The 25,006-nt window shown below is 41.8% G+C and overlaps 1 protein-coding gene across 2 annotated transcripts in view; it reads right to left on the bottom strand.

The window, feature by feature from the left end:
* Positions 1-25,006, bottom strand: part of LOC126378031 (ribosomal protein S6 kinase alpha-5-like) — a 131,679-nt gene that overhangs the window by 52,896 nt on the left and 53,777 nt on the right. For both annotated transcript variants that reach the window (XM_050026099.1, XM_050026101.1), the window contains exons 5-6: positions 10,418-10,533; positions 8,857-9,045 (exon numbers count right to left, since the gene is read on the bottom strand). In XM_050026099.1, coding sequence (XP_049882056.1) covers positions 8,857-9,045; positions 10,418-10,533 — 305 coding nt within the window. The remainder of the gene's footprint in view (positions 1-8,856; positions 9,046-10,417; positions 10,534-25,006) is intronic.

The following is a 25,006-nucleotide window of genomic DNA, read 5'->3' as shown; positions in this document are numbered from 1 at the left end:
TCGTGACTGGCGTGTTCTTTGTACAGTTGCTTGGAAGAAATTTTTGTAAAGCAATAACTTCTGACGTTCAAACTGTTAGAGATCTAACAAGAATCTTTTGGACACGAATGGTGAAAGTGTCAAGGTGTTCGTGTCTTGTGCCTCTGCCTACCCTGATAGGGACGATGGCATGTATCTATGAAAGGATGTAGGATCTGTATCTTATAAATAAAGTCACTCAACTGGAGTAACAAACAGGAACTAAGATGATAGACAACTCGGTTACTTCGTCGACAATAACAAACATATTAACGTATTGTACTGCCCGCTATCGCATAATAACAATGTTATATATTAACAGTGCATCAGGTAGCTTCCAAGTACGGTGAAGAATTAGAAAAAAAAACTTAGAACTAGAACAGAAGATTTTGCTTTGAATATGGAAACGAATTTTCATTTTACTTGGTTTTTTACAGCTTATTATAAATAATCCAACCTCTAAATAACAGATTTTTTAACTCTAGGCATAGATGCGGCTATACAACTCGCGACAACAAACACTTCAGGAACTCGATACCGACCCCGCCGGCGTGGTCGACGATTTCCCTTTTTTAGCGCTTATCGTTACCACTAGGGTCGATTAGTTATTTCCATTACAAAGCATCTCAGACGACTCTCTGAGCCGAAGATCGCATCATCAGGCCTGTTGTCTTAAATTTTTGTACCGGGATAAAGGTCTCAGCGCTCCCCATTTGTCCGGCTAAGTAGTTAATGTCATACGAGGCAAACCTACAATAAACCACGTCAAAATGGTATCAGTCTCCAGCCAAGACAATCGCGGCAAAAAACTGTGCGAGTAAAAAAAGAGCCTCATTTCAATGTAGCTACTACACTGGGTATATATAATAGTCACATAATTGTGTTGGAGCAACTTTCTACCGGTTTCATTGATTACAGTCAACAGCTGATTTACGTGGAATTTTATGCTGCGCACGACATTCATAGCTGTTGAAGTGGGGGTACTCGCTATGTACGCGATAAGGTGAATAGGGAATATGCATAAATATGTATTATGTATAAAGGGTGTAAGTGACACTGTACCGTTAATGAGGGGGATGCAAATGAGGGGGGGGATGATTCAGATAACGTAATTCTTTCCATTTTGTAAGTAGGCTACACAAAGTGTATAAGCCATTATAGGCGGCGATACGGCTCACCACCTATCACGTTGGTCTAACAGAAAGCTCGGTGACGCGTGGGTACTTAGACTCTGCGTCGAGCGGCCGTCCCGAACGGTCGTTTGTTCAGAGGTCCCGAGCTGCGCCCCGCAGCTCCCCGCGCTGCGCCCCGCAGCCCCCCGCCGCGCGCCCCGCGCCCCGTGCCGCCATTGTCTGCCGGCTACCTGCTGGCGTGACCCTGCCGCCATTCATTGAGCCAACAATAGTTCTTCTCAGAACTTGCTGGCTTATCTAAGTTTCAAGGTTAAAATAACGACTGTTATTTTACAGTTGCATCGATCTTAATTTAAAACCACAGTTTCGTGGTCCTCAGTGGATACCTTGCGGTGTTAACTAAGCTGAGTGGGACGTGGCCCTGGGGCGTCCGCTTGCCTCACTTTGAGGCAGGCATATTACCCGGACGGGGCTAGAACCACCGGCCTTGGGGTCTACCCTAGTCGACTCTAGCTGTCACCCGGGGTAGAGTGACCAATCTCTACCCCTTATTCTTTTCTCTTCGTGTTTCGGGGTGTAAAAACCCTCCGCACTTAGAGCATAGGAACCCTCTTGCACAATAAGATCGGCAAAGGGATACCAGCTTAGGGCACACCATAAGCACACATCCTCTTTGTTAACCCCAACCAAAGAGGCAAAACTCACTCTCACACACCCTCGAGCAATCCCACTCGAGTTGCGAAAGTTAGCGAGCGATCGCCTCAGAGTTTCTTGCGCCGCTTATTCTCTGAGGAACGCTTTTGCGAAGCGGTAGTAATTATTCTATAGCAGATTGGCCGTCCCTTAAAAATGGCCGACAGCTCCGAGCTGTGGGCCGAAATCGGTAAACTCATTTTGACGCATATCCTAGCGGATAAAAGCAGCGCGCTTTACGCTGAGATATGCCGATTAGTACCTCAAGTTGCGGCGTTAACCTTGCCTTCCGCGCCTCGCGTTGATAGCCCTCGTGCCGACCGCGCTTCGTCACCCAGTCTCCCCGCGACCCCCTGCCCCACCGCGTCCTTCGCGTCGTTTCCCGGCCCTGCCCGCCCCGCCGCGTCTCTAGCTTTGTCCCAATCGCGCGCGTCATCTCCTTCCCCTGCTTCCCTCCTCGCCGGTGACGATGAGGTATCGTGCGATGTTCGTATGGACGTTGCCGAGTCCGATTCGTCGTCGGAGTGTGTGGAGTCGTCCTCTTCGGAGGACATATTCACGCTCGTGGAGGGCCGTAAGGGAAAACGAGCCCGCCGTCACCGTGAATCTGAGCCTGCTAAGGTTCAGAAAACGTCCTCGGGAACGTCGATCCCCCCCTCTTCCATCCCCGAGGTCCGTAAGGTCCCTTCCAGCCCTTCTAAGGCTGTCACTGAAGTACAAAAAGGTCCCACCCCTCCGCCCTTGTACATGAGGGACAAAAATAGGTGGAATGAAGTCTCCCTTCGGGCGAAAGAGGAGAACATCGTAATCACCAGCGCCCGCACGACCCAAGATGGGATCAAAATCCAGGTCCCGTCATCTTCTGAGCATAGAAAGCTCACTTCGATTCTAAAAGGTAGAGGAATACAATTCCATACCTACGCCCTCCCGGAGGAACGTATCCTCCGTATTATTCTAAAGGGAATCCCTAAGGAGTGGGAAACCACTCTTGTTAAGGAGGACCTTATTAAAAACGGTTTTCCGGTTCTCGAGGTGCACCGTATGCACCGCGGTCGTGGCCAAGTCCCGTACGACATGGTCACCGTTATATTAGAAAGGACGGATGAGGGCAAGAAGATCTTCAACCTGAAGACTTGTTGCGGTCTATCTGGCCTTAAAGTTGAAACTCCCCATAAGGGAGGCCCCCCAACGCAATGTCATAGATGCCAACTTTACGGGCATTCTAGTAGGCATTGTCATGCCAAGCCTAGGTGCGTAAAGTGCCTAGGTGATCACGCTACCTCGGATTGCCTTAGAGGCAAAAACGAGGTGGAACCCCCTAGCTGTGTGCTGTGTGGTCAGCAAGGTCATCCTGCGAACTATCGCGGATGCACCAAGGCTCCACGCACCCACCATAAGGTAGCTCAACGAAGGGCAGCCCGCGCTGCAGCTTCCCAACCCGGTCCCACTAAGGCCCATATGGCCCCTTCCTCGCACTCTACTCGCGATTTCCCGGCTCTGCCACTCACGCAGACCAAACTCGCGCCACAGCGTCCATCCGCATGGATTCGTCCCCCGGCAATCGTCCGACCCACAAATCCGCTCCGCGCCCAACCTAGTAGCAACTTAGGTATTCCTGCAGCCACTCTTGCGCCTCATCCGGTTCCTGCGATGGCCCCTCAGGCCTCTGCGTTTCCTGTCAACCAGTTTAGGGAATTTAGTATTCTCTTTAAGTCGGCCCTTAGTCAACTTGACAGTTTATTAGACTCCCTGTCCCAATTTAAAGCCTAATAATGGATTGTACGAATAAAAGTAGAGTCAAACCGCGTTCCCTTACAATAGGTTTTTTCAATGCTGATGGCATCTTAGGTCAACGTGCAGAGATTCACGAGTTTGTAAAACATCATCAGGTAGATATTTTATTAGTGCAGGAATCTTTCCTCAAACCCTCTAATCGCGACCCCAAGATGGCGAATTATAATTTAGTGCGAAACGACAGGATCTTTGCGCCCAAAGGGGGCACTCTCATTTATTATAGAAAGTCACTTCACTGTATACCTATAGACCCGCCTGCCCTCACTGACATTGAGGCTTCGATCTGTCGAGTGGGCATGACAGGACATCAGCCAATCACACTAGTGTCGGCTTATCTATCTCCTAATAACTCTAAGAGGTTACTTAGAAGTGACCTCGAAGCCCTCTTTAATCTCAGTAATTCAGTCATAATTGCAGGCGATCTTAACGCTAAACATCTTTCTTGGAGTTGCTTAACAACAAACACAAGAGGCAGGGTATTAGAAACTCTAGCCGAGCCCCTCTATTATGATATAATAACACCATTGCAGCCCACTAGATATCCCCCTGACTTGAACCACAGACCAGAAATACTCGACTTGGCGCTTCTAAAGAACATAAACTTACGTCTATGTTCTATAGAAGTACTACACGAGTTACAATCCGACCACCGACCTGTTATATTAAAACTAGGCTCCCGTTTAGACGCCCCTGATAATCCAGCAACCCCTAAGACAGTACTGGACTGGGAGAAGGTGGCCGAAGGCCTCCAGTCTTCTAGTTCAGTATACTTAGATAGTATCCCAGTAGAAATAGTCTCCTTAGAGGAGGCCTCGACAGCTATTAACTCCCTCACGGATCACGTGAGGTCGGTTTTGAATGAAAGTTCAAAACAGGTTCCGGAGATGGAAGACCATCGCTGGAAACTGCCTACCGACATCCGTGATCTGCTAACGGAGAAAAACGCAGCCACCCGCGCATATGATTCCAATCGCACCGAGGAATGTCGCCGTCATTTGCGTCTCTTGCAGCATACTGTAAGAAAACGTATTAATGACATGCGACAGAATCGGTGGGATAATCTTTTGAGCGGCATTGAGCCCCACCACCAGGCCATCTGGCAGCTGTCTAGGTCTCTTCAAAAGGATACGGTTGTTCCTACTCCTCCTCTCAATAGGCCTAACCAACCCCCCGCTTTTGACGATGACGAAAAAGCCGAATGCCTTGCCGACAGTCTCGAAGCCCAATGTTCGCCCAGTACTCTCCCTATCGATCGTAGGCACCTCTCGACGGTGAACTCTGAAGTTCAGCGTAGGGCTTCTGTACCTCCCACCGATCCTCCTCTTCCACAGGTTACTGAGGAAGAGGTACTAGGTATCATCAAAAGATTTCATACCCGAAAAGCCCCTGGCTCAGACGGTATCACGAATCGTGTCCTTAAAAACTTCGGTGCTCCCCTCATCTGCTTACTAACGGCAATATTCAACGTCGCCATGAGCAACTGCGTCTTTCCACAGCAGTGGAAAGAAGCAATTGTAATTGGTATACCAAAGCCTGGGAAACCTAAAAACGAACCTTCCAGTTACCGCCCTATAAGTCTCCTCAATACCATGGGGAAGATTTATGAGCGGCTCATATTTGCTAGATTACGGGACTACGCCGAATCCAATAGTCTTATTCCACCAGAGCAGTTTGGTTTTAGAACCAAACACTCCTGCGTTCAACAAGTGCACCGTATTGTTGAACATATCTCCAGTAGATTAAACTTAAAAAAACCTGTCGCTACGGGAGCGCTCTTCTTCGATGTGGCGAAAGCGTTCGACAAAGTCTGGCACAACGGCTTGATCTACAAGCTTTATTCACTGGGAGTGCCAGACCGTCTCGTGCACATCATACGAGACTTCCTCTCAAATCGAACCTTTCGCTACCGCGTGGAAGGGACGCTCTCGTCACCGCACCCGATACATGCCGGAGTCCCACAAGGCTCCGTCCTCTCCCCTTTACTATTTTCATTGTATACTAGTGACATTCCCAAATCCCCTAATACCGAATTAGCTTTATTTGCGGATGATACAGCCATCTATTCTTCGTGCCGTGGTCGAGTTATGATGACCGGAATCCTCCAACGCGCGGCCAATGCCTTGGGCAAGTGGTTTCGCAAATGGAGAATCGAGGTAAACCCGGAGAAAAGTGCAGCGGTGTACTTTTCAAAGGGCTATTATAACACGCCACGGTCACGCCGTCAACTTAAAATCATTAAGATGTTTGGCAAGCCGATCCCTTGGGAGGAGCAAGTCAAATATCTCGGCGTAGTCTTAGATAGACGTCTTACTTTCAAGGCCCATATCAAACGTGTGCGCGATCGCGCCGCGTTTGTAATGGGCCGTCTTCACTGTCTCCTTAACAAGCGAAGTAAATTGTCCCTTAGGAATAAGGTCAAAATCTACACGACTTGCATCCGTCCGATCATGACCTATGCAGGGGTAGTTTTCGCTCATGCGAGTCCCTCTCAAATCCACCGTCTACAGGTAATACAAAATCGTTTCATGCGGAAAGCCACGGGAGCTCCGTGGTTCCTTCGCAATGAAAATCTGCACATTGACCTAGGTCTGCCAACCATTGCCCAATGGCTCAAATTAGCTTCCAAACGTTTTTTCGATTCTGCTCCGCACCACCCAAATCCCCTGGTAGTTGCGGCTTCCGAATACATCCCGCTTAGGGACGGTACTGAAAAGTATCGGCGTCCGAAGGACGTAATATACGATCCCGACGACCCGATTACTCTAGCCATAGAGGCAGCCAATCAGCTCGCGACACCAAACACTTCAGGACCCCGATACCGACCCCGCCGGCGTGGTCGACGATTTCCCTCATTCAGCGCTTATCGCTATCGACCCACTAGGGTCGATTAATTCTTTCAAATATTTTTCCTCTCAGACGACGCCCTGAGCCGAGGTTCGCGCCCAACTGGGCACCCTCAGGCCTGTTGTCTTAAACGTTGTACCGGGTGAGAGCCTTCAGCGCTCCCCATTTGTCCGGCCAAGTAGTTAATGCCATCTGCGGCAAATCTACAATAAGTCACGTCAAAAAAAAAAAAAAAAAAAAAAAAAAAAAGCGTGGGTACTTAGTTCATCTTGCGATGGATGTACACGTACCCCGATTGGGAATAGTCGTCTTCTTCCATCGTGTGGGTTGTGTGGTGGATTACCAACCTCATCAACCCTGGTGTCAGGGTTATTATTGAGCTGCCAAAGGCCCTTGACATGACTCATGTAACGACTACATACTTACATCAGTAAGTAGTAACCGAGACCAACGGCTTAACGTGCCTACCTTTCTTTGATCAGCCTGTAATGTCCTTATCAAACTAGGGATCACAAAGTAATTTTTGTGATATGTCCCTACTGAGATTCGAACCTGGGGCCTAAGGATCGTGAGCCACTCAACCACTGGACCACGGAGGCCGTTGTTATACTGTAGCTTTTCTTGCTAATTCTTTCCGTTTTGTAGTACTTATGAAAGTGGAATGGAATTAGATTTAAGCACATCATTGTGCAAGTTTCTTAAGTTACTAGCATATGTATTTTTTTTTTTTTTTAATTTAATGTTACCTATTTGACATATAACTTTCTATCGTTTGAATTGAAAAGACATTTTATTCCAATATATTGTTAATTTTCTATTTTTATTAAGTATATTGAATGCTATTTGTAATTTATTTAATAATTTTATTTGTAATTTAATAATCTGTTATGTTTTAAATTCGTATACCGAAAGGTGCGACATAGTGCGACATATATTATATTGTAACAACCCTTTTTTATCTATGTTGACGAATAAATGAATTTGAATTTGTGTATAGGAAATTCTATCATAAGCTTTTAAAGTGACTCATCGTATAAGCGTTGTAGCTCGGAATGGAATGCCTTATGTTACGTTTCGGGAACCGGCTTTGTATTACCGCGCTTATCTGTTAGTCACACTGATTTCTAGAAGTTACACGTTAAGTTTCAAGCTATTGTCTTTTACACTTTGCTATGAATTGTATGGATCCGTTTGTCAAAGACAATCACACTCAATCAAAGAGCAAAAGTTCAGTCACTGAGCCCAGCGAATTATTTATAAACAGTGGTAAAATTATAAACCATTAGTTGTCATAATTATAAAATTTATATTTTTGTAGATGTTTTTGGTCTATTACAGAAACGACATGTAACCAGGAGGTGCAACCAGTTAATTTATTAGTTTGCAAGAAACTGTTTGGACTTTTGCAGCTTATTATACCTATAAGTGCTAAGCAAATAAGTTGTGTTTTACACGCGAAACTGTTCGATAGACACAAGAAAATATCAATTAATACCGTATAGACTTTATTGCACCTGATAACAGGTACTAAGAGTTCTTAACCAGTTAAGATCATATGTCGTTATAATAATCTTTCCACAGAAGCCATACACACTCTTTCCCTCTCTAAAGAGTTCTGACCTCTTTAGAGGGCCCAGTCTTTTCTTTTTCTCTTTATTTTTAGGAACTTTTGTTTTTAAAACATGCCAGCTGCATCGATCCTTAACATGTACTACAATCTTCTTAAATATATAAAAGGAGAAACTGACTGACTGACATATCAACGCACAGCGTAAACGGCTAAACGTAGGCACTTGAAATTTGGAAGGGACGTAGCTTAAGTACCGTAGAGGTACACTAAGAAAGGAATTCCCGGAATTATCACGGGAACGGGAATTAGCGGGAAAATCCTTTTGTATGAAAAATCTAAACCGCTTAAGTTAGTCGCTTGAAATTTGGCATGCAGGTTAGTTGACTTAAAGCTTAGTTGCAACAGGCTATTGCAAAATTCCCACGGAAACGGGAGTTTAGATGCTTGAAATTTGATATGCACTCCCACACACAAAAAGATCTCTCTTTTATAACACGCCACGCGGACGAAGTCGCGGGCATAAGCTAGTCTATAATAAGGGTGAATATCAAAATGTGCCAAGGCCGGCGGCGAACCCCTACACCATTCCTCCGCGAAAAATTGGGCTCCGACATAAAAAACGATAACTCCAGCTACGAGGTAACTTGTTCCTCTAAACAACTAGAACCATCCCCCCCCTCCCAGTCTTTTCTCCTATACGCAATTAATAAAACACAATCCTCCTTTTCGCTTCGCCGTAATCAAGTAACAATTGCACCCGTTGCTATGTGTATTAATTATCATTAAATAATGCCTAAGACTTACAATATCATGCCCCTGGCTGCCGCTGCGGACCACCTCAGGCGCCATGTACTCTATGGTGCCGCAGAAGCTGTACGCCCGGCTCTCCCCGCCGCAGAACTCCTTGGAGAGCCCAAAGTCTGTCAGCACGATGTGGCCCTCAGCGTCGAGAAGTATGTTCTCGAGTTTGATGTCGCGGTAGATTATGCCGAGCTGGAAGCGAAAGTGTTATTAGGATCTCAAAGTACATTTTTTTTTGCTTGAATCACCTGATTGTCCGAAAAAAGTAAGATGATTCCGTGCTTCGGAGGGCACGTTAAGCCGTTGGTCCCGGCTATTAGCCGTAAAAACACCTCCACCAACCCGCAGTGGAGCAGCGTGGTGGAGTATGCTCCATACCCCCTCCGGTTGATTGAGGGGAGGTCTGTGCCCAGCAGTGGGACGTATATAGGCTGTTTATGTTATGTCTGTTTTTGTAGCACCCACCCGTGCTTACGGAAACTCACAAAGAAAAAAAAGGAAAGAATCCGACTACATTTACATACGTCTTATAAAAAAAAATTGGAACACCTCGTGTTTTATGTTTTGCTTACGAAATGTAAACTACGAAGCAATCCTTATGATTATGAGATCTTTCTAACCCTCATATAGGGCTAACAAGCGCAACGTGATAAAATTTTGTCACGATATAATTATGTCGTTTTGTCCAAATACGAACAAAATCACGTGCCACGCGTGTTAGGGGAAAAAACAAACTTATCGATTTTGATAATTAAAAACACGACAAGAAACTCAAGAAACCAAGAAACTTATCGATTTTGGACAAAATTTATTAGAATCGGTAGATAATTTTATCACGCTGCGCATGATAGCTCTGCTGGTTGTTCCGTTTTGTCGTGTGACCTTTTTCGCACTCGACTGGAAAGAGATGGCGTGACGACTTGGACGCTTGCCGGAGGGACTGGCCGGAGTACGCACAGGACCGCGAAAAATGGAAAGAGGAAGGGGAGGCCTTTGCCCAGCAGTGGGATCTTGTAGGCTAGACTAGATTAGCACACACCTGGTCGACAAGAGAGAGAGAGAGGGATACAAATGAGGAAGTACTAGTAAGAGTAAGGGAAAGAGACAAATACTAGTTATTGAGGACAGAAGAGACAAGATGATTGGACACCTAAAGACACGACGAATTTATTAAAAACATCATAGAAAGAAAGCTAGAATGAAAGAGAGGAAGGGGAAGACCAAGAAGAGCTTACATGGAACAGATTAAGGAAAAGGTTAACGTCGTGTCTTATAGGGAAGTCTAGGAATTGGCCTTTGATAGACTGGAATGGAAAATGCTACACCGACAAGAGCGTGGCTCTTAAATTGATGATGATGATGTTTGGATCATAAATAATCATCACGTGTCCAACGGTGAAGGAAAATATCTTGAGGAAACCTACATTCCCGAGAAATGCGTTTCGGAAGTAAAAAATTGATGATGATGATGGTTGACAAGAGCTGGGTGTTCAAAACGCGTATGAGTCTTCCGACTTTTCCGATGTAATTTTCTCTTGGTGTAATGTAATTCAATATAAATTACCTTATGCAACTGCTCGAGCGCAAGTATGATCTCCGCGATGTATATCCGCACTTCATTCTCGTGGAAATGTTCTCTCTCGTACAAGTGTGTGAACAGTTCGCCACCCGCCACGTAATCTGAAGAAGAAGAATTACGTAATGAAGAATTGATATGAGAGAGTCAAATCAAATCAAATATACTTTATTGCACACAACATACAAAACAAATTAACACAGATGATGATAGATATAGTACAATCTGGCGGCCTTATTGCTAAGCAGCAATTTCTTCCAGGCAACTAGTGGATAGGAAACATTATTACAATTAGAGAGTTATGTACTAGGTTCAAGATAAATTATGAAATTCTGATTACTAAATAAAGACATGAAAAACATTTTCTTTTCCTATTATAACTTTGCAGTGGAGCAGCGTGGTGGAATATGCTCCATGCCCCCTCCGGTTGATTGAGGGGAGGCCTGTGCCCAGCAGTGGGACGTATATAGGCAGTTTATGTTATGTTGTGTTATTATAACTTTTACTTATTTATAATTTTTGTTCAAGAATAACGTCTTCAAATAAGAATACGTCAGGACTAAAACTAGCTCTATCCCTTTCTTGTACATATTGTTAATAAAGGACGGCACTATTTAAAGAGCTGTCAAAGAAAAATGTAATTTAAAAGAAGTGACACATCTTTTTACGTCAATTTTCTTTTTCAGGCTGTCGCTTCTTTAGAGACCAGACCTGCCGAATTTTCAGGTTAGGTAAGCGGACCCCGTGAAAAGGGGATAGCGCTTTTTTCTATTTAACTTATTTAAGAATTTTAATCAAGACAAGCGTAATAATAAGTCCGACATTTTATCACTTTTTCTATGTCACAGTGTGCTTTTTCATACAAATTCCATAGTAGTTTCGTGTTTCGACGTTTAGTAAAAAGTAACTGATTTGACTAGTTGGAAACTAACCAGCCAAAATACATTTTAAAATGAACTCTCAAATAACTTTAGTTCAAAATTTTACGAATTTTCGGACCAAAATAAATCGCTGATAACTTTTCGAATCTTAGCGTGTAACGGTACAATTAATTAAACTCCATCGCGACTACCGAACTGGATGCGCAAACTATAAATCATTTAAAATGCACATTTCGCAAAATACGTTAAACAGTACAACAAAAACTATGAAGCATTAATATTTAGTTTAGTCGATTTCACCTTGGTAAGTGGGTCAGCCGGTTACAATAGAAATAAAAAACAATATTACGTAAAAGACAATATCCGTAGTAATACAATTGTTCGATCGACAAAGTAACTTATTCTCATAGTAATACTAGCGGGATAGGGTTGGTGTTTGTTGGGTGTTTCTTTTTTTACATTTTCCTTCTTTTAGGGTTTCGCACATCAAAAGGAAAAACGGAACCCTTATAAGATAAAAAAAGACCCTGTATCTTGGGATCCTGGTATCCCTAAGAACCACATTTAGTTTTTTTTTAAATAAGTACTTATATCTGGAGGATCACTTTGTTGTCCGTCTGTCAAGAACTTTTTCTCGGGAACGTGTAGAAAAGTACGAGTATCAACTTGAAAGTAACACATATCTGCTGTCACGCTGTCACTTAGAGCTGTACAAAAATTAAGCTTCTAAATCAACGCAATCCAAAGAAATGGCCATTTTTAGCGTTATTTTCATGCATTTCGTAGCGGAATCAAAACACATGGGTCAAAAACATGAAATTCTGCAAAAGGAAGGTAAATGAACAGCACAGCTTACAGCACAAGTAAATGAAAATGAAAAAAATATATACACTTCTCATCAAAAAAATCGAAACACTTCCGTTTTCATTGTTTCTGTCCGAATTTAACACAAAAAAGAATTCATACGATGAAAAAAAATACATAAATGTATAGCTGGCAGTTTGGCCATTACAGTAATAAGCGAAAATTCTAAATTCAAAATTAGAATTTCATTTGTTTATCTTATAAACGAAATGAATCACTGTTTTGAGACAAATGTGTGTTTAGGGTTGGAGTACATTTAGCGTTTAAAAACTAAAAATTGGCGCCTATCCTTAAACTTTTTGTTTTTTATTTCAATACTGTGACTTTGGGACGTCTGAAAAAAGGTTTTTTTTCTAAAACGTATGGATACTTCGCCCACAGAAGCCGCCCAAGTTGTGGCATTGCTGGATTCTGGCCTTAGTCAGCGTGTTGTGGCTGCAAGACTGCATCTAAGCCTGTCATCTGTTCATAGAGTCTATAAACGTTATCGGGAGACTGGTTTGTTCACGCGCCGTTCAGGATCTGGCAGGAATCGGGTCACTTCTGAGCGAGATGATCGATTTATTGTAACAACTTCTTTAAGAAATCGACGCCTTAACGCTTTTCAACTGCAGCAGCGGCTTCGTGTTGTACGAAGGGTGGCTGTAAGTGACTCTACAATTAGAAGAAGGTTGAAGGATCGTGGACTGGTACCGCATAAGCCAGCAAATGGGCCGAAATTAACTGCAGACCATCGAAGAGCGCGCCTTAACTTTGCACGTGAGCACCTAAATTGGTCATACCTACAGTGGAGCAAAGTTCTCTTTTCTGATGAGTGTAAAATTATGCTGTATGGTAACGACGGAAGGAACAAGGTCTACAGAAGAGACGGAGAACGCTATGCACAATGCTGCATTGAAGAAAAGGTCAGCTATGGTGGCGGTTCGTGGACGGTTTGGGGAGGAATCAGCGCCGACGGTAAGACAGAGCTTGCTTTCGTGTCTGGGCCACGTCTGCCTGCACTAAACTGTCATCGGTACGTCGAAGAGTGTCTCGAGCCTCATGTGATGCCCTATGCACATTTTATTGGCAACGGCTTCATATTCATGCACGACAATGCTAGGGCTCACACCGCGGGCGTCGTACGAGATTATCTTAACGAAGTCGATATCTCTATTATGGAATGGCCAGCAAGAAGCCCGGACATGAATCCCATTGAACATCTGTGGGATGAATTAAAGAGACGAATTCGAGCAAGAGATCCTGCCCCAGAAACACTTAGCCAGCTGCAAGATGCAATCCAAGAGGAATGGGACAATATACCACAGCATGTGATCGTGACTCTCATCCGATCGATGAAGAACCGTATGGAAGCAGTAATTAGAGCTCGGGGTGGGAATACAAGTTATTAAATAAACGTTTTTTAGCTTTTTTTTTCATTTACGTGTGTTGTTTTATCCATTTCCTTTATACTCCATACGGAATAAAAATTACTCATTTAACAAAATACGAAACCTATGAAAAATTCATTTAAATTTAGAACATTAACATTAAGATTTGATAAGCTCATATTACTCACTATTAAACGACATTTAACATTTATTCCTAAATGTACACATTTTTCTGATAATCCTGACAAAACGTAAACTTGCAAGGTGTTTCGATTTTTTTGATGAGAAGTGTATATTTAAATAAAGAATATGTTTTTGCGTAAACAAACTTATTTGCAGTTGGTAAACTAACTGCGATATATGTCGACGTATGCAAAACAATAGATTTTCAACGGTAAAGTCAAAGCCTCCCTTAGATTATTTTTGATAATTTACGGCAGTTTATAAGGAACGCGAGTTGGACTTGCACTTTCCCGGCTTTTTTATTCACAACATCGTCAAACTTACAATATAATAACAAATTAACAACCACACCAATGTTAACCTTGACACCAGGGTTGATGAAGTAGGTCATTGACCTCACAACCCACACGAGAGAAGAAGAAGAAACAAACCTATAAATTAAAATTTTCATCCATTTTGTTTTTATACTTCTATCGTGTGAGTTGTGAGGTGGATTACCATTTACCAAACTCATCCTCAATCTCCAGGTTCAGTACGATCCACTCTGAACCGGCGTGCGTGTATGAAACGATTCGATGAATGTGGAGTAAGCAAGAGAAGTGTGTCAGGATCCATAGTCTCTGTTTACCCCGGTGTGAAATAGGCGTGAGTTTATGTATGTATGCTTTGTTTGGTAAGGACTTTTCAGGCTTGAATCACCTGATTGTCCGAAAAAGTAAGTTGATTCCGTGCTTCGGAGGGCACGTTAAGCCGTTGGTCCCGGCTATTAGCCGTTTCAGGCCACAGATCTAGATTGCCTGGATAGATTACCTAGCAATTACTAACTAACATTCAACTTAGGGCTGCTACTGTTATAATAAACCCTGGTATCAGGGTTATTACTGAGCCGTTAAAGGCCCCTGACGTTATACATGTAACGATTACGTACTTATGTTGTATTTTAGAAAGAGGTCTATGATCAATTTTGTTTTGTCTATGACAATATACTAGAACGGACAATCAGGTGTTCAGCCTGTAATGTCCTAACCAAACTAGGGATCACGAAGTAATTTTTGTGGTATGTCCCCACCGGGAATCGAGCTCCGAACAGTAAGTAGTTACCGGGACCGACGGTTTAACGGGCCTTCCGAAGCACGGATCATCTTATTGCGGGTTGATGACGGCGTATTCCCATTTCACCTTACTCTATTACAAAAATAACGCAACCTAGGTAATCTTATCACCACAATCTCGTTCAAACAGTCTTAAAATAACCGCACATCACGGTATCTCAGTACTGAAATAACCTGCAATAAACGCATATTAACATTATTAAATCTACTGCACGATTCACTTAGTAGTCAGAACTAGGTCGCATTGTAGTCTTTGACCTAGATTGTAGAGCCGTGCTAGTCCAGTTGGAAGAACGCTCGACTTTCACTGTGAGCTCGCAGGTTCGAAGGCAGCACGGGCCTGGATGATTTTCGAATTTGTTTTCGAAATCATGTTTGAATCAAACGTGATCACGTGGCTGAGCTGCTGACGACGGAGGAAAACGTCGTGAGGAAACCCATATCACAAACTTTTAATTGGAATGAAACTAGCTTGTCTATTGAAAGAAAGAAACATTTATAGCTAGGTTTCGTTGACAAAAATCGCATGCGACTGTGATTTTTCAAAATGACGCTTACGTAGTTTTCGCTATCAGGCAACATACGTCCCACTGCTGGGCACAGGCCTCCCTTCAATAAACCGAAAGGGGTATGGAGCATACTCCACCACGCAGCACCAGAGCGGGTGAGAAAACCCACATTCCCGAGAAATGCGTTTCGGAGGTATGTGACCTAACCTGTATTGGGCTGGTTTCCCCTTCGCGGGTTGGAAGGTCAGACAGACAGTCGGTTCTGTGAAAAATCGGACCTGTTAAATCTTCAGATCAGGTAAGCGGACTCTGTGGAAACGGGATAACCCAGGGAGACTATTAATACTATTTTAACCTTAACCTTAGCGCACGAATCCTTAGTACCTATAGTCAGTTCTAGGTTGCTATGTAGTCTTTGACCTAGATTCTGGCTGGATAATTAAACTGAGATGAGTAGTAAGATTTTATTTTATTTTTGTGTTAAGCCTGGAGTTGTACAGAGGAGAAAGTGAAAAGTAATTTTAAGTATACAGGGCGGTAGTGATCGTAACGAAAACTTTGAGGGATGATTCAGATAATGATTCTGGTTTGATATCAAGTGGAATTTTCCGTCGCAAAAGTATGGAACGGAAAATAATTAAAGAAAACACTAAAACTTTCATTAATTTTCCGACAGGAAATTCGACTTGACATCAATTCAGGATCATGGTGTGAATCATCCCCTTCCATATTCGTTACGGTGTGACCCATACGTACTTGTATGGAGTTCGTAACGAATACTGAGGGGGATGATTCAGCTCAGTATTCTGAGTTAATATCAAGTGGAATTTCCCATCGCTAAAGTATATATAGAATTTAAAAATATACATAAATAATCATGAATTTTGCGACGGAAAATTCCACTTGATATTAACTCAGAATCATGGTCTAAATCTTAACCTCGTAAGGTCCGGATTTCCATACACAATAGTTAAACAATGGGATTTGGATTTTAAAAGGCATCTGGGCCTTACGAGGATATAGATCCATTGAATACATATAGATCCAAATTAATCAACCTTATTTGCCTGTGTATACAAACATCGAAGGCTAAAGGAGCAACTCGACTCTTCCTAGCAAGTAGGCTCTAGTAGGAGTCAGTAGGTAGTACAACTAGTAGGCCAAGGCCTATCAAAACTGGGTCTCGACTATTTTGCCATTCAATTTGGCAACACAACGGTTTTAATAAAAAAAAAAAACTCTTACAACACGTAATCATATTGTCCACAGTTTTGACACTTGCGTTGTGGAAACTATATTGTTGCATGTGTAGTCAAAGGTCGTATTGTAAGTTACATGTATAATAATTAAAAGTATGAAAAGGAGCGATATCAAAGGATTTGTTAATTTTGGAGAAAAGATGAGTTGAGTCTATCTATGTATGGATTCAACCCTGACTTTTAACTTTTGAATTTGTCTGAGTAAACCTGGAAACTGACAGAGGGCAGCAGTAACTGTCAGTACTATTCAGAGGCGGAGTACAGGAGGCTTAGTACGGCTTTGAAATAGACTACTCTGGGCGCCTTCCCACACGTAATATCCTGTAATGACACCATTTAATCGTGTGGGTTGTGAGGTGGATTACCAACATCATCAACCCTGGTATCAGGGTTACTATTGAGCCGCCAAAGGCGCCTGAAATGACTCAAATACCGACTACGTACTTACATCAGTAAGTAGTACCCGGGACCAAAGGCTTAACGTGCCTTCTGAAACACGGATACTTTTTACTTCTGGACAATCAGGTGATCAGCCTGCAATGTCCTAACCAAAGTAGGGATTACAAAGAAATTTTTGTGGTTTGCCCCACAGGTATTCGAACCTGGGACCTCCGGATCGTGAGCACAACGCTCAGCCATTGGACCATGGAGGCCGTCCCGCTGAACACGTGATGATTGATAATCGAAAAAGAAATAAAAAGCCTTTGGTGTTGGATTCGAACCTGCGACAACACAGTGAATGTCAAGCGTTTTATCAACGGCTCCATAAAAAATAACAAATATGTACATAAATTTGTGTTATTGACAATTTCGATTCCGCCTTCATCTATTGGGGTCATTATAATACCTACTTACTACCAACATGACATGGAAGTATTGTATTGACTACTATGACATTGCACTTTATAATTGGCAGCCATCATTAGAAGCTATTTATCGTGTATTCTTTGCTTGAAGACGTTGCTAACTGTTATTTTAAAATGGTATAATCATCTGTGAAATTTATTTCAAGTAGATAAGTATCCCATTACACGGGTTCCCAAACACAGGCCGAACGGGGTCGCAGGTTCGAATCCAGCACAGGCCTAAAACTACGATTGTCGAATTGGTTATCGAATTCATGTTTGGATCATAAATGATCACGTGCTCAGCGGTGAAGGAAAACATCGTGAGGAAACCCACATTCTCGAGAAATGCATTTTCGGAGGTATGTGACTAAACCAATATTGTATATTATCCGTCCCTTTCGTTTGCGGTGTCAAACGTGATACTGGCAGAATTGTGACCACACAGAAGCCATTCATCAAGAATTGAATTGAATTCGTTTGCGGTGAAACATGAATTCGAAAACAAATTCGACAATCATTGGTTTAGAGGCCTGTGTTGGATTGTTGACAGCATAATATAAATATCGCGTTACTCTGGTGTGACTTTACTACGGAAACCCTAGATTCCTTGGAACCCACTTTGTAAGAAATTCACCACATTAACAACTCAAAAATACCCTTAAATTTTATTGTACATCTAATTCAACCTAAATTGTTAACCTATCGATATTTACACCGTTCTCATTGCAATTACTAGTCAATACATCATTGAACACCTAATTGCGTACGAAATAAGGTTTGAGTTTGAACAGGTCGTGACTTACGCAAGTCCCCTTGACCCCCTTGTCTGGCTAGAATCGAACCCAGGACCGGGTATTAGTCACACCGGTGCCATAGTCAATAGACAACAGTAGGTTCACTTGTTGACTGTGAACAATTATTATCATTAGCTCCGTAACCGAAATTATCATGCTCACAACGTCGCAATAAAATTGAGTAATATGGATATTTATTAACATTAACGATTGATTAATGTGGAGGAAGCAACAGAAGTGTGTCAGGATCGAAGCAAATGGAATTCCCTAGTTTCTGCTTACCCCGGTGGGAAATAGGCATGAGACATACATAGTAGTCATTGTGTCAATGGACCAGGAAGTAAAGATAAGAAAAAAATATAAATATTGTCGTTTGTTTGTCCCGCTCATCAAGTTTCGTATTAATTAATAACTACGTTAAGGGAACAAATAGGTATACTTTATTGTGTTCATTCTGTTTCTTATTCATTTATACCTATATTGGTGCTGAGTCATGTAAACACCATCTATTATTTTTTTTTAAGTTAGACATGTCATTTTCTTATCTGCCGAAAAGGAAAGGGATGGATAAAACTTATGGAACACACGTCAATTTTAAGCAGAAATCTAAAACAACCGTCTAAAAATTTTACATCTGCCAATAACCCGACAGAATTATTGTCAGCACGCGCCAAACGGGTTGCATATGAGCGAGATAGCTATTTTATTCGCCCGGGTTATTCATTCATTTACTCATTCTTCCTAAAATTAACAGCTGTCAATCATCTGTCCCTTTCCTTTTCGGCGGATAAGAAAATGACGGGTATATCTTAAAATTAGGAATCGGGGCCATTGATTGAGGTAAATTGCCGTACTTTTATGTCAAAACGGCCATCATAGCAAAGCTAGCATAAGTGATTTTGTCCTGACGACATGATTGTCTGTTATCCATCATATCCATCTTAGGACATGAGTTATGTTTCTCCTTTCCACCGTATTAGGATTGGGAGATCGTACAATTGACAATAAAAGGCATTTCTATGGAGTGAACCTACCGTTTTCTGTTTGCTATGCCAGTGTGCTCCTAACGTAAGTATTGGGGTTAGCCGAAAAGCAAGATTGAGGTCGCTTTACAACAAATGTCTCTTTTTGGTATGCATTGCTTATAGTACTGTATTGAATTACTCGTAGTTTACAAGAAGACTTGGCTTCGCATCAAAAGTAACCAAATACCTTTCTTGTAGATTAATTGGTGCTATGTCTACCCTATTAGACATCACAAACGTGAGCTCATGTAAAATAAGCTAATTTCCAACTAGTCAAATCAGTTAGTTTTTACTAAACGTCAAAACATGAAATTACTATGGAATTTGTATGAAAAAGCACACTGTGACGTCATAGAAAAACGTAATAAAATGTCGGACGTTTATTGATGAAAATTCATAAATAAGTTAAATAGAAAAAGGAACAGGAAAATAGAATAGGGAAATAGGAAAGGAGCGCAGCTCTTAAATAGAGAGAGAGAGAGAGAGAGAGAGAAAAAGGAAATGTTTTTCGTTAGTTTTATATGTCTTTATTTAGCAATCGGAATTTCATAATTTATCTTGAACCTAGTACACGACCCAATAAAATACATTTGTCAACCACATCCGAATTCGATTTTTGAAAAAGGCGTTTACGTCGTTTTCAATATAAGGCGATGATATGGAATCTCTTTGTTTTTTTTTTTAATGTAGGCTCGCGTTTGACCCTAATCTCACCTAATGGTAAGTGACGATGTGGTATAAGATGGATCACGCCTAGCAAATTCCTATTCACTCTAGTCTTGAAGTCTTCCAGATATAACGAGTTGGAAAAACAGACGACGGCAGACAATCCCAGTCCTTTGCTGCAAAAGGTTTAGTGCGGATTGGTGGTATATCCACAACCTAAGGACGCCTAGTTATCCGTAGATGGAATGGAGTCTTCTTCAGGTTGCGTGACCAAATATCGACCTCATCAACCCAGATGTCAGGGTTATTTGCGTAGTGAAGTCTTTAGTAAATAGTGTACCTTTGGTAGGTTAGGTAGGGCTCTGTTTACCCATCTGGAAGTAACTCGTGTTCACGTACATACATCGCAATTGTGTTAATACAGGGTGTTAGTGACATCGTAATATCAAGTGAAGTAAATTCCACTCGATAGCAACTCAGAATCATGGTCTGAATCATCCCCCCCAGTATTCGTTACGATGTCACTAACACCTATACGTACTCGTACGGCTACCTGTACGTACTTGTACGTGGTGTAAGTAACATCGTAACGAATACTGACCCCTCAGTATGATTCATTTCATTATTCTGAGTAAATATCAAGTGGAATCTTCCATCGCAAAAGTATAGAACTGAAAATATCTTTAATTTTGCGACAGAAAATTACACTTGATATCAACTCAGAATCATGGTCTGAATCATCTCTCTCAGTATTCGTTACGATGTCACTAACACCCTGTATATGGGATCTAGCGTGTCATATTATAAGTACGGGTCTAGTTTGGGTCATGGCCATGTCAGGTCTGTATGCCAGTGAAAGTCCTCGTAAGCCTATAGCTATTGTGCTCTTGAGGCCCATCAAATGTGGCGAAGATAGATAGTTATAAGAGTACATGGAATCACGCCTACATCCCCGATGGAGGGAGTCAGATGTTTGACGGTCGTAACGCCCAAAGTCCTTTTACAAACCATTGTTTAACTCTTCTTCTATCGTGTAGGTTGTGAGGTGGATTACCAACCTCATCAACCCTGGTATGAACGTTATAATTGAGTCGCCAAAGGCCCCTGACATGACTCATGTAACGACTACGTACTTACATCAGTAATAACCGGGACAAACTGCTTTACGTGCCTTCCGAAGCATGGAACACCACGACGGTACGGAGGACGATATTGTTTAACTAACACATAACATAAGCTCACGACTATATCTCTATTGGGGTACTCAGAGGTACATCCATCGCCAGATGTACTGAATACCCACACCTCACCAAGCTTTCTGTTAGACCGACGTGATAGGTGGTGAGCCGTATCGCTGTCTATAATGGTCAAGCTAACTGTGTTAGTGAAAACTGCACATTATCGATGAGAATTTAAATTCATAAAGTCGAATGCAGTTATTTAATAACTAGCAGCAAAAGAAGACCTAGAAGGACGTACATTGACAAAATTGGAGATATCTTAGAAAAGTTTCAGTAAGATCTATTCTGAACCGGCGTGCGTGTATGAAACGATTGATGAATGTGGAGGAAGCAAGAGAAGTATGTGGGTGAATATCAAAATGTGTCAAGTTTGGTGGCGAACTGTCATATAATTTTTTCGTGAAAAATTGGGGAAATTGGGAATTGAAAAATTCCTTTTTCATGTCGGAACCGAGGATCCTTTTGGATCTTTTTCATGTCAGAACCCAATTTTTCACGAAAAAATAATATGAAATTTCGCCACCAAACTTGAAATTTTGAGATTCACCCACGTCAGGATCGAAGCAAATGGAGTTCCATAGCATCTGCTTACACTGGTGGGAAATAGGTATGAGTTTATGTATGTATGTTATTTAATAACTAGAGGAACACATTTAAGCGAAACAGGACACACGGGAAATATGCATGATCTTATGTATGTGTGTCCCATTTGTCCGGCCAAGTAGTTAATGCCATTTGCGGCAAATCAAACGTCCCCACTGCTGGGGCACGGGCCTTCCCTATGGATGAATAGGGAGGTCGGGCCTTAAACCATCACGCGGGCCAAGGCGAATTGATGGTTATTAACGACTGCTAATGCAGCCGGGACCAACGGCTTAACGTGCCTTCCGAAGCACGGAGGAGCTCGAGATGAAAACTTTTTTTTTGTGGTCACCCATCCTGTGACCGGCCTTTGCGAAAGTTGCTTTACTTCAACAATCGCAGACCGAGCGCGTTAACCGCTGCGCCACCGAGCTCCTCAAATCTACAATAAGTCACGTCAAATAAAAAGATGATGTCCCTTTTTTTACAGCTGCTACACTGGCTTGTTGCAACGTTCTCGTCTACACTTCGAACAATGGCATCGCAGAGAAAGAGGTCGTAAAAAATTGTAAATATGAAACAAAATCTTTCTTTTCGGTGGTAAACATTACCTGTAGACATTTTGGTTTTGGGTTGTGTCAGGTTTTCGTTTTGTTACGTTTGTATTTTGCTAAGTTTAGGTATTGTTAGGTTTGGATTTGGCGAAATTTGGGTTTTGTTAAGTTTTGGTTTTGATTGTTTTGGTTTATGTTAGGTTTGTGTTTGTTGGGTTTAGGTTCTGTTAGGTTTGCGTTATGTTAGGTTGTCATTTTGTTTGTAAGTGGCTGTTTTATATTATTGAGATTGACTTCATCATCATCAATTTAAGAGCCACGCTCTTGTCGGTGTAGCATTTTCCATTCCAGTCTATCAAAGGCCAATTCAAGGAGATTGACTTACGGTGGTATTAATAAACTAATCTCAGCTTCGAGACTGCCCTCAAGATCATGTCAATGTGACAGTTCGGATATAAAAACAGAGACTTGAACATGATCTTGAAATCTGTCTCAGCTGAGATTCGTTTATTAATACGTTTGTGAATGTTCGTTTGGCCGAGTGATCTTTAACCATTTAAGTTAAGTGTTGTTTTATTCTTTTTAGGATTTATTTCTCTGTTGTTTTTTTTTATTTTTTATGTAGATTGTCGTCCTTTGTAGCGTTAATAAAGTAGCATGTTGTGTTTGCCTATAATTGGACGAGCACTAGTCCAGTATTTGTAAATAGGTTAAGTTATATGTAAAAGTGTTTTTGTCTGTTGGCAAACCTAATAAAAAAAATAAAAAAAAAATAAAAAAATAAAATACCATCCCTTAAAGCTGTAGGATTGGAAATTAAAAACAAAAAGAATAACAGGGCAATCTACTAATGTAATGGTTTTAATCTTCCACCATCTTTCTACCGTTATCACCGTACCGTAGCCGTGGTAGCGCAGATGGATGAACGCTCGACTCTCACTGTGAGGTAGTAGCTTCAAAACCCAGCACGGGCCTAAATGAAAGATTTTCGAATTTGTTTGGATCATAAATGACTGTCACATGCTCAGCGGTAAAGGAAAATATCGTTTTCCTTTCGCGGGTTGGAAGGTCAGACAGGCAGTCGCTACTGCAAAAAAGCCGGATCTTTATATACTCTGCTTACCTCTTCGGGGATAAAGGCGTGAATCTGTGTATGCTGTATAACTTGAGCCGCCTATACAATTTTGATTATAAACGTGTTTTTTATGGGAATATTACTAGGGAAAGAAACATTTCTCCTACTGATTGGTAATAACAGAGTCTCACTAAGATGATAGCTCTACAGTAATAATATAAGATTTTATGAATATCACATTCATTGAAGTAAAGATATGAAATGAGATATATTGTTTTGGAAGATATTTTCGTATCAGCCTACTTTCATAAAAGGCCACAAATTATGTAAACGTTAACGAATGAAGACTTTATTCTTGTGCCGTGTGAGTTTTATTTTATTTTATTTGGGATGACAAAACAGCAGTACAAAATCATTACATTATAGTCTTAGCACTAAACAATTTAGGTATATGTACAGCCAACAACAACATCCACATATTACTATACAGAATTCTGTGAAGAAGACATTATCATCAAGTTTCACATTAGATAGAACTTAGCAGAGTTCAAAAGAAGAAAAAAGGATTATTGATTAGGTTCAGGTCGCAGGCTGTCCATGACAGCTCTCTTAAACTTAGGGGTGTTTGAGTTGTGAGGCCTAACAGACGGACATTATCAACACTGGCGCCAGGGTTACTATTCTTCTTGTTCTATGGTGTGGGTTGTGAGGTGAATTACCAACCCCATCAACCCTGGTGCCAGGGTTACTATTGAGCCGCCAAAGGCCTCTGACATGACTCGTGTAACGACTACGGCCTCGGTGGTCCAGTGTTTGAGCGTTGGGCTCACGATCCGGAGGTCCCGGGTTCGAATCCCGGTGGGAACATATCACAAAAATCTCTTTTTGATCCCTAGTTTGGTTAGGACGTTACAGGTTGATCACCTGATTGTCCAAAAAGTAAGATGATCCATGCTTCGGAAGGCACGTTAAGCCGTTGGTCCCGGCTACATTAGCAGTTGTTAATAACCATCAATCCGCACTGAGCCCGCGTGATGGTTTAAGGCCCGATCTCCCTATCCATCCATAGGGAAGGCCCGTGCCCCTGCAGTGGGGACGTTAATGGGCTGATGATGATGAATACAGTCCACATCATCATATACATCAGCTACCATCGTAGCTCACAATTGTATTGTACGAGAAACGACTAATTTGAAAAAAAAAAAAATAACCGGTCAGGGTTCTTACTATTGAAGATAGATAGATCATTTATTTGCATGAACACAGTACAATGATCTTAATAGGTAATAATATAAAAGATATTTTTTTCTATAGTGTCCGGGGTGCGCTATTGGTGTTCATTTGTTTCAATGTTTTAAACATGTACAGTTCAATGCAATGGTCTCACAAAAGGCCCTGTCATCGACATGTTTGACATTAGAAATTCTATTAGACCGAAGGACCGCTTCGTTCGTTAATTCAGTTCTCGAAATAGAAAAGGTTTAGGGTACATCGTACGGAGACAGTTTGAGATGCGTTCTACGTAAAGAACGATCTACTAACTAACGATCTCTCCTATCGTACGGTCACTAATACGTATACATTTTGTACTAATATGTATACATTTTGATACCA

This window comes from Pectinophora gossypiella, chromosome 25 (genome assembly GCF_024362695.1).
Source record: "Pectinophora gossypiella chromosome 25, ilPecGoss1.1, whole genome shotgun sequence".
NCBI classification, from domain to species: Eukaryota; Metazoa; Arthropoda; class Insecta; order Lepidoptera; family Gelechiidae; genus Pectinophora; species Pectinophora gossypiella.
The sequence above is the reverse complement of the archived record's forward strand: the minus strand, read 5'-3'. Positions and strand labels throughout refer to the sequence as shown.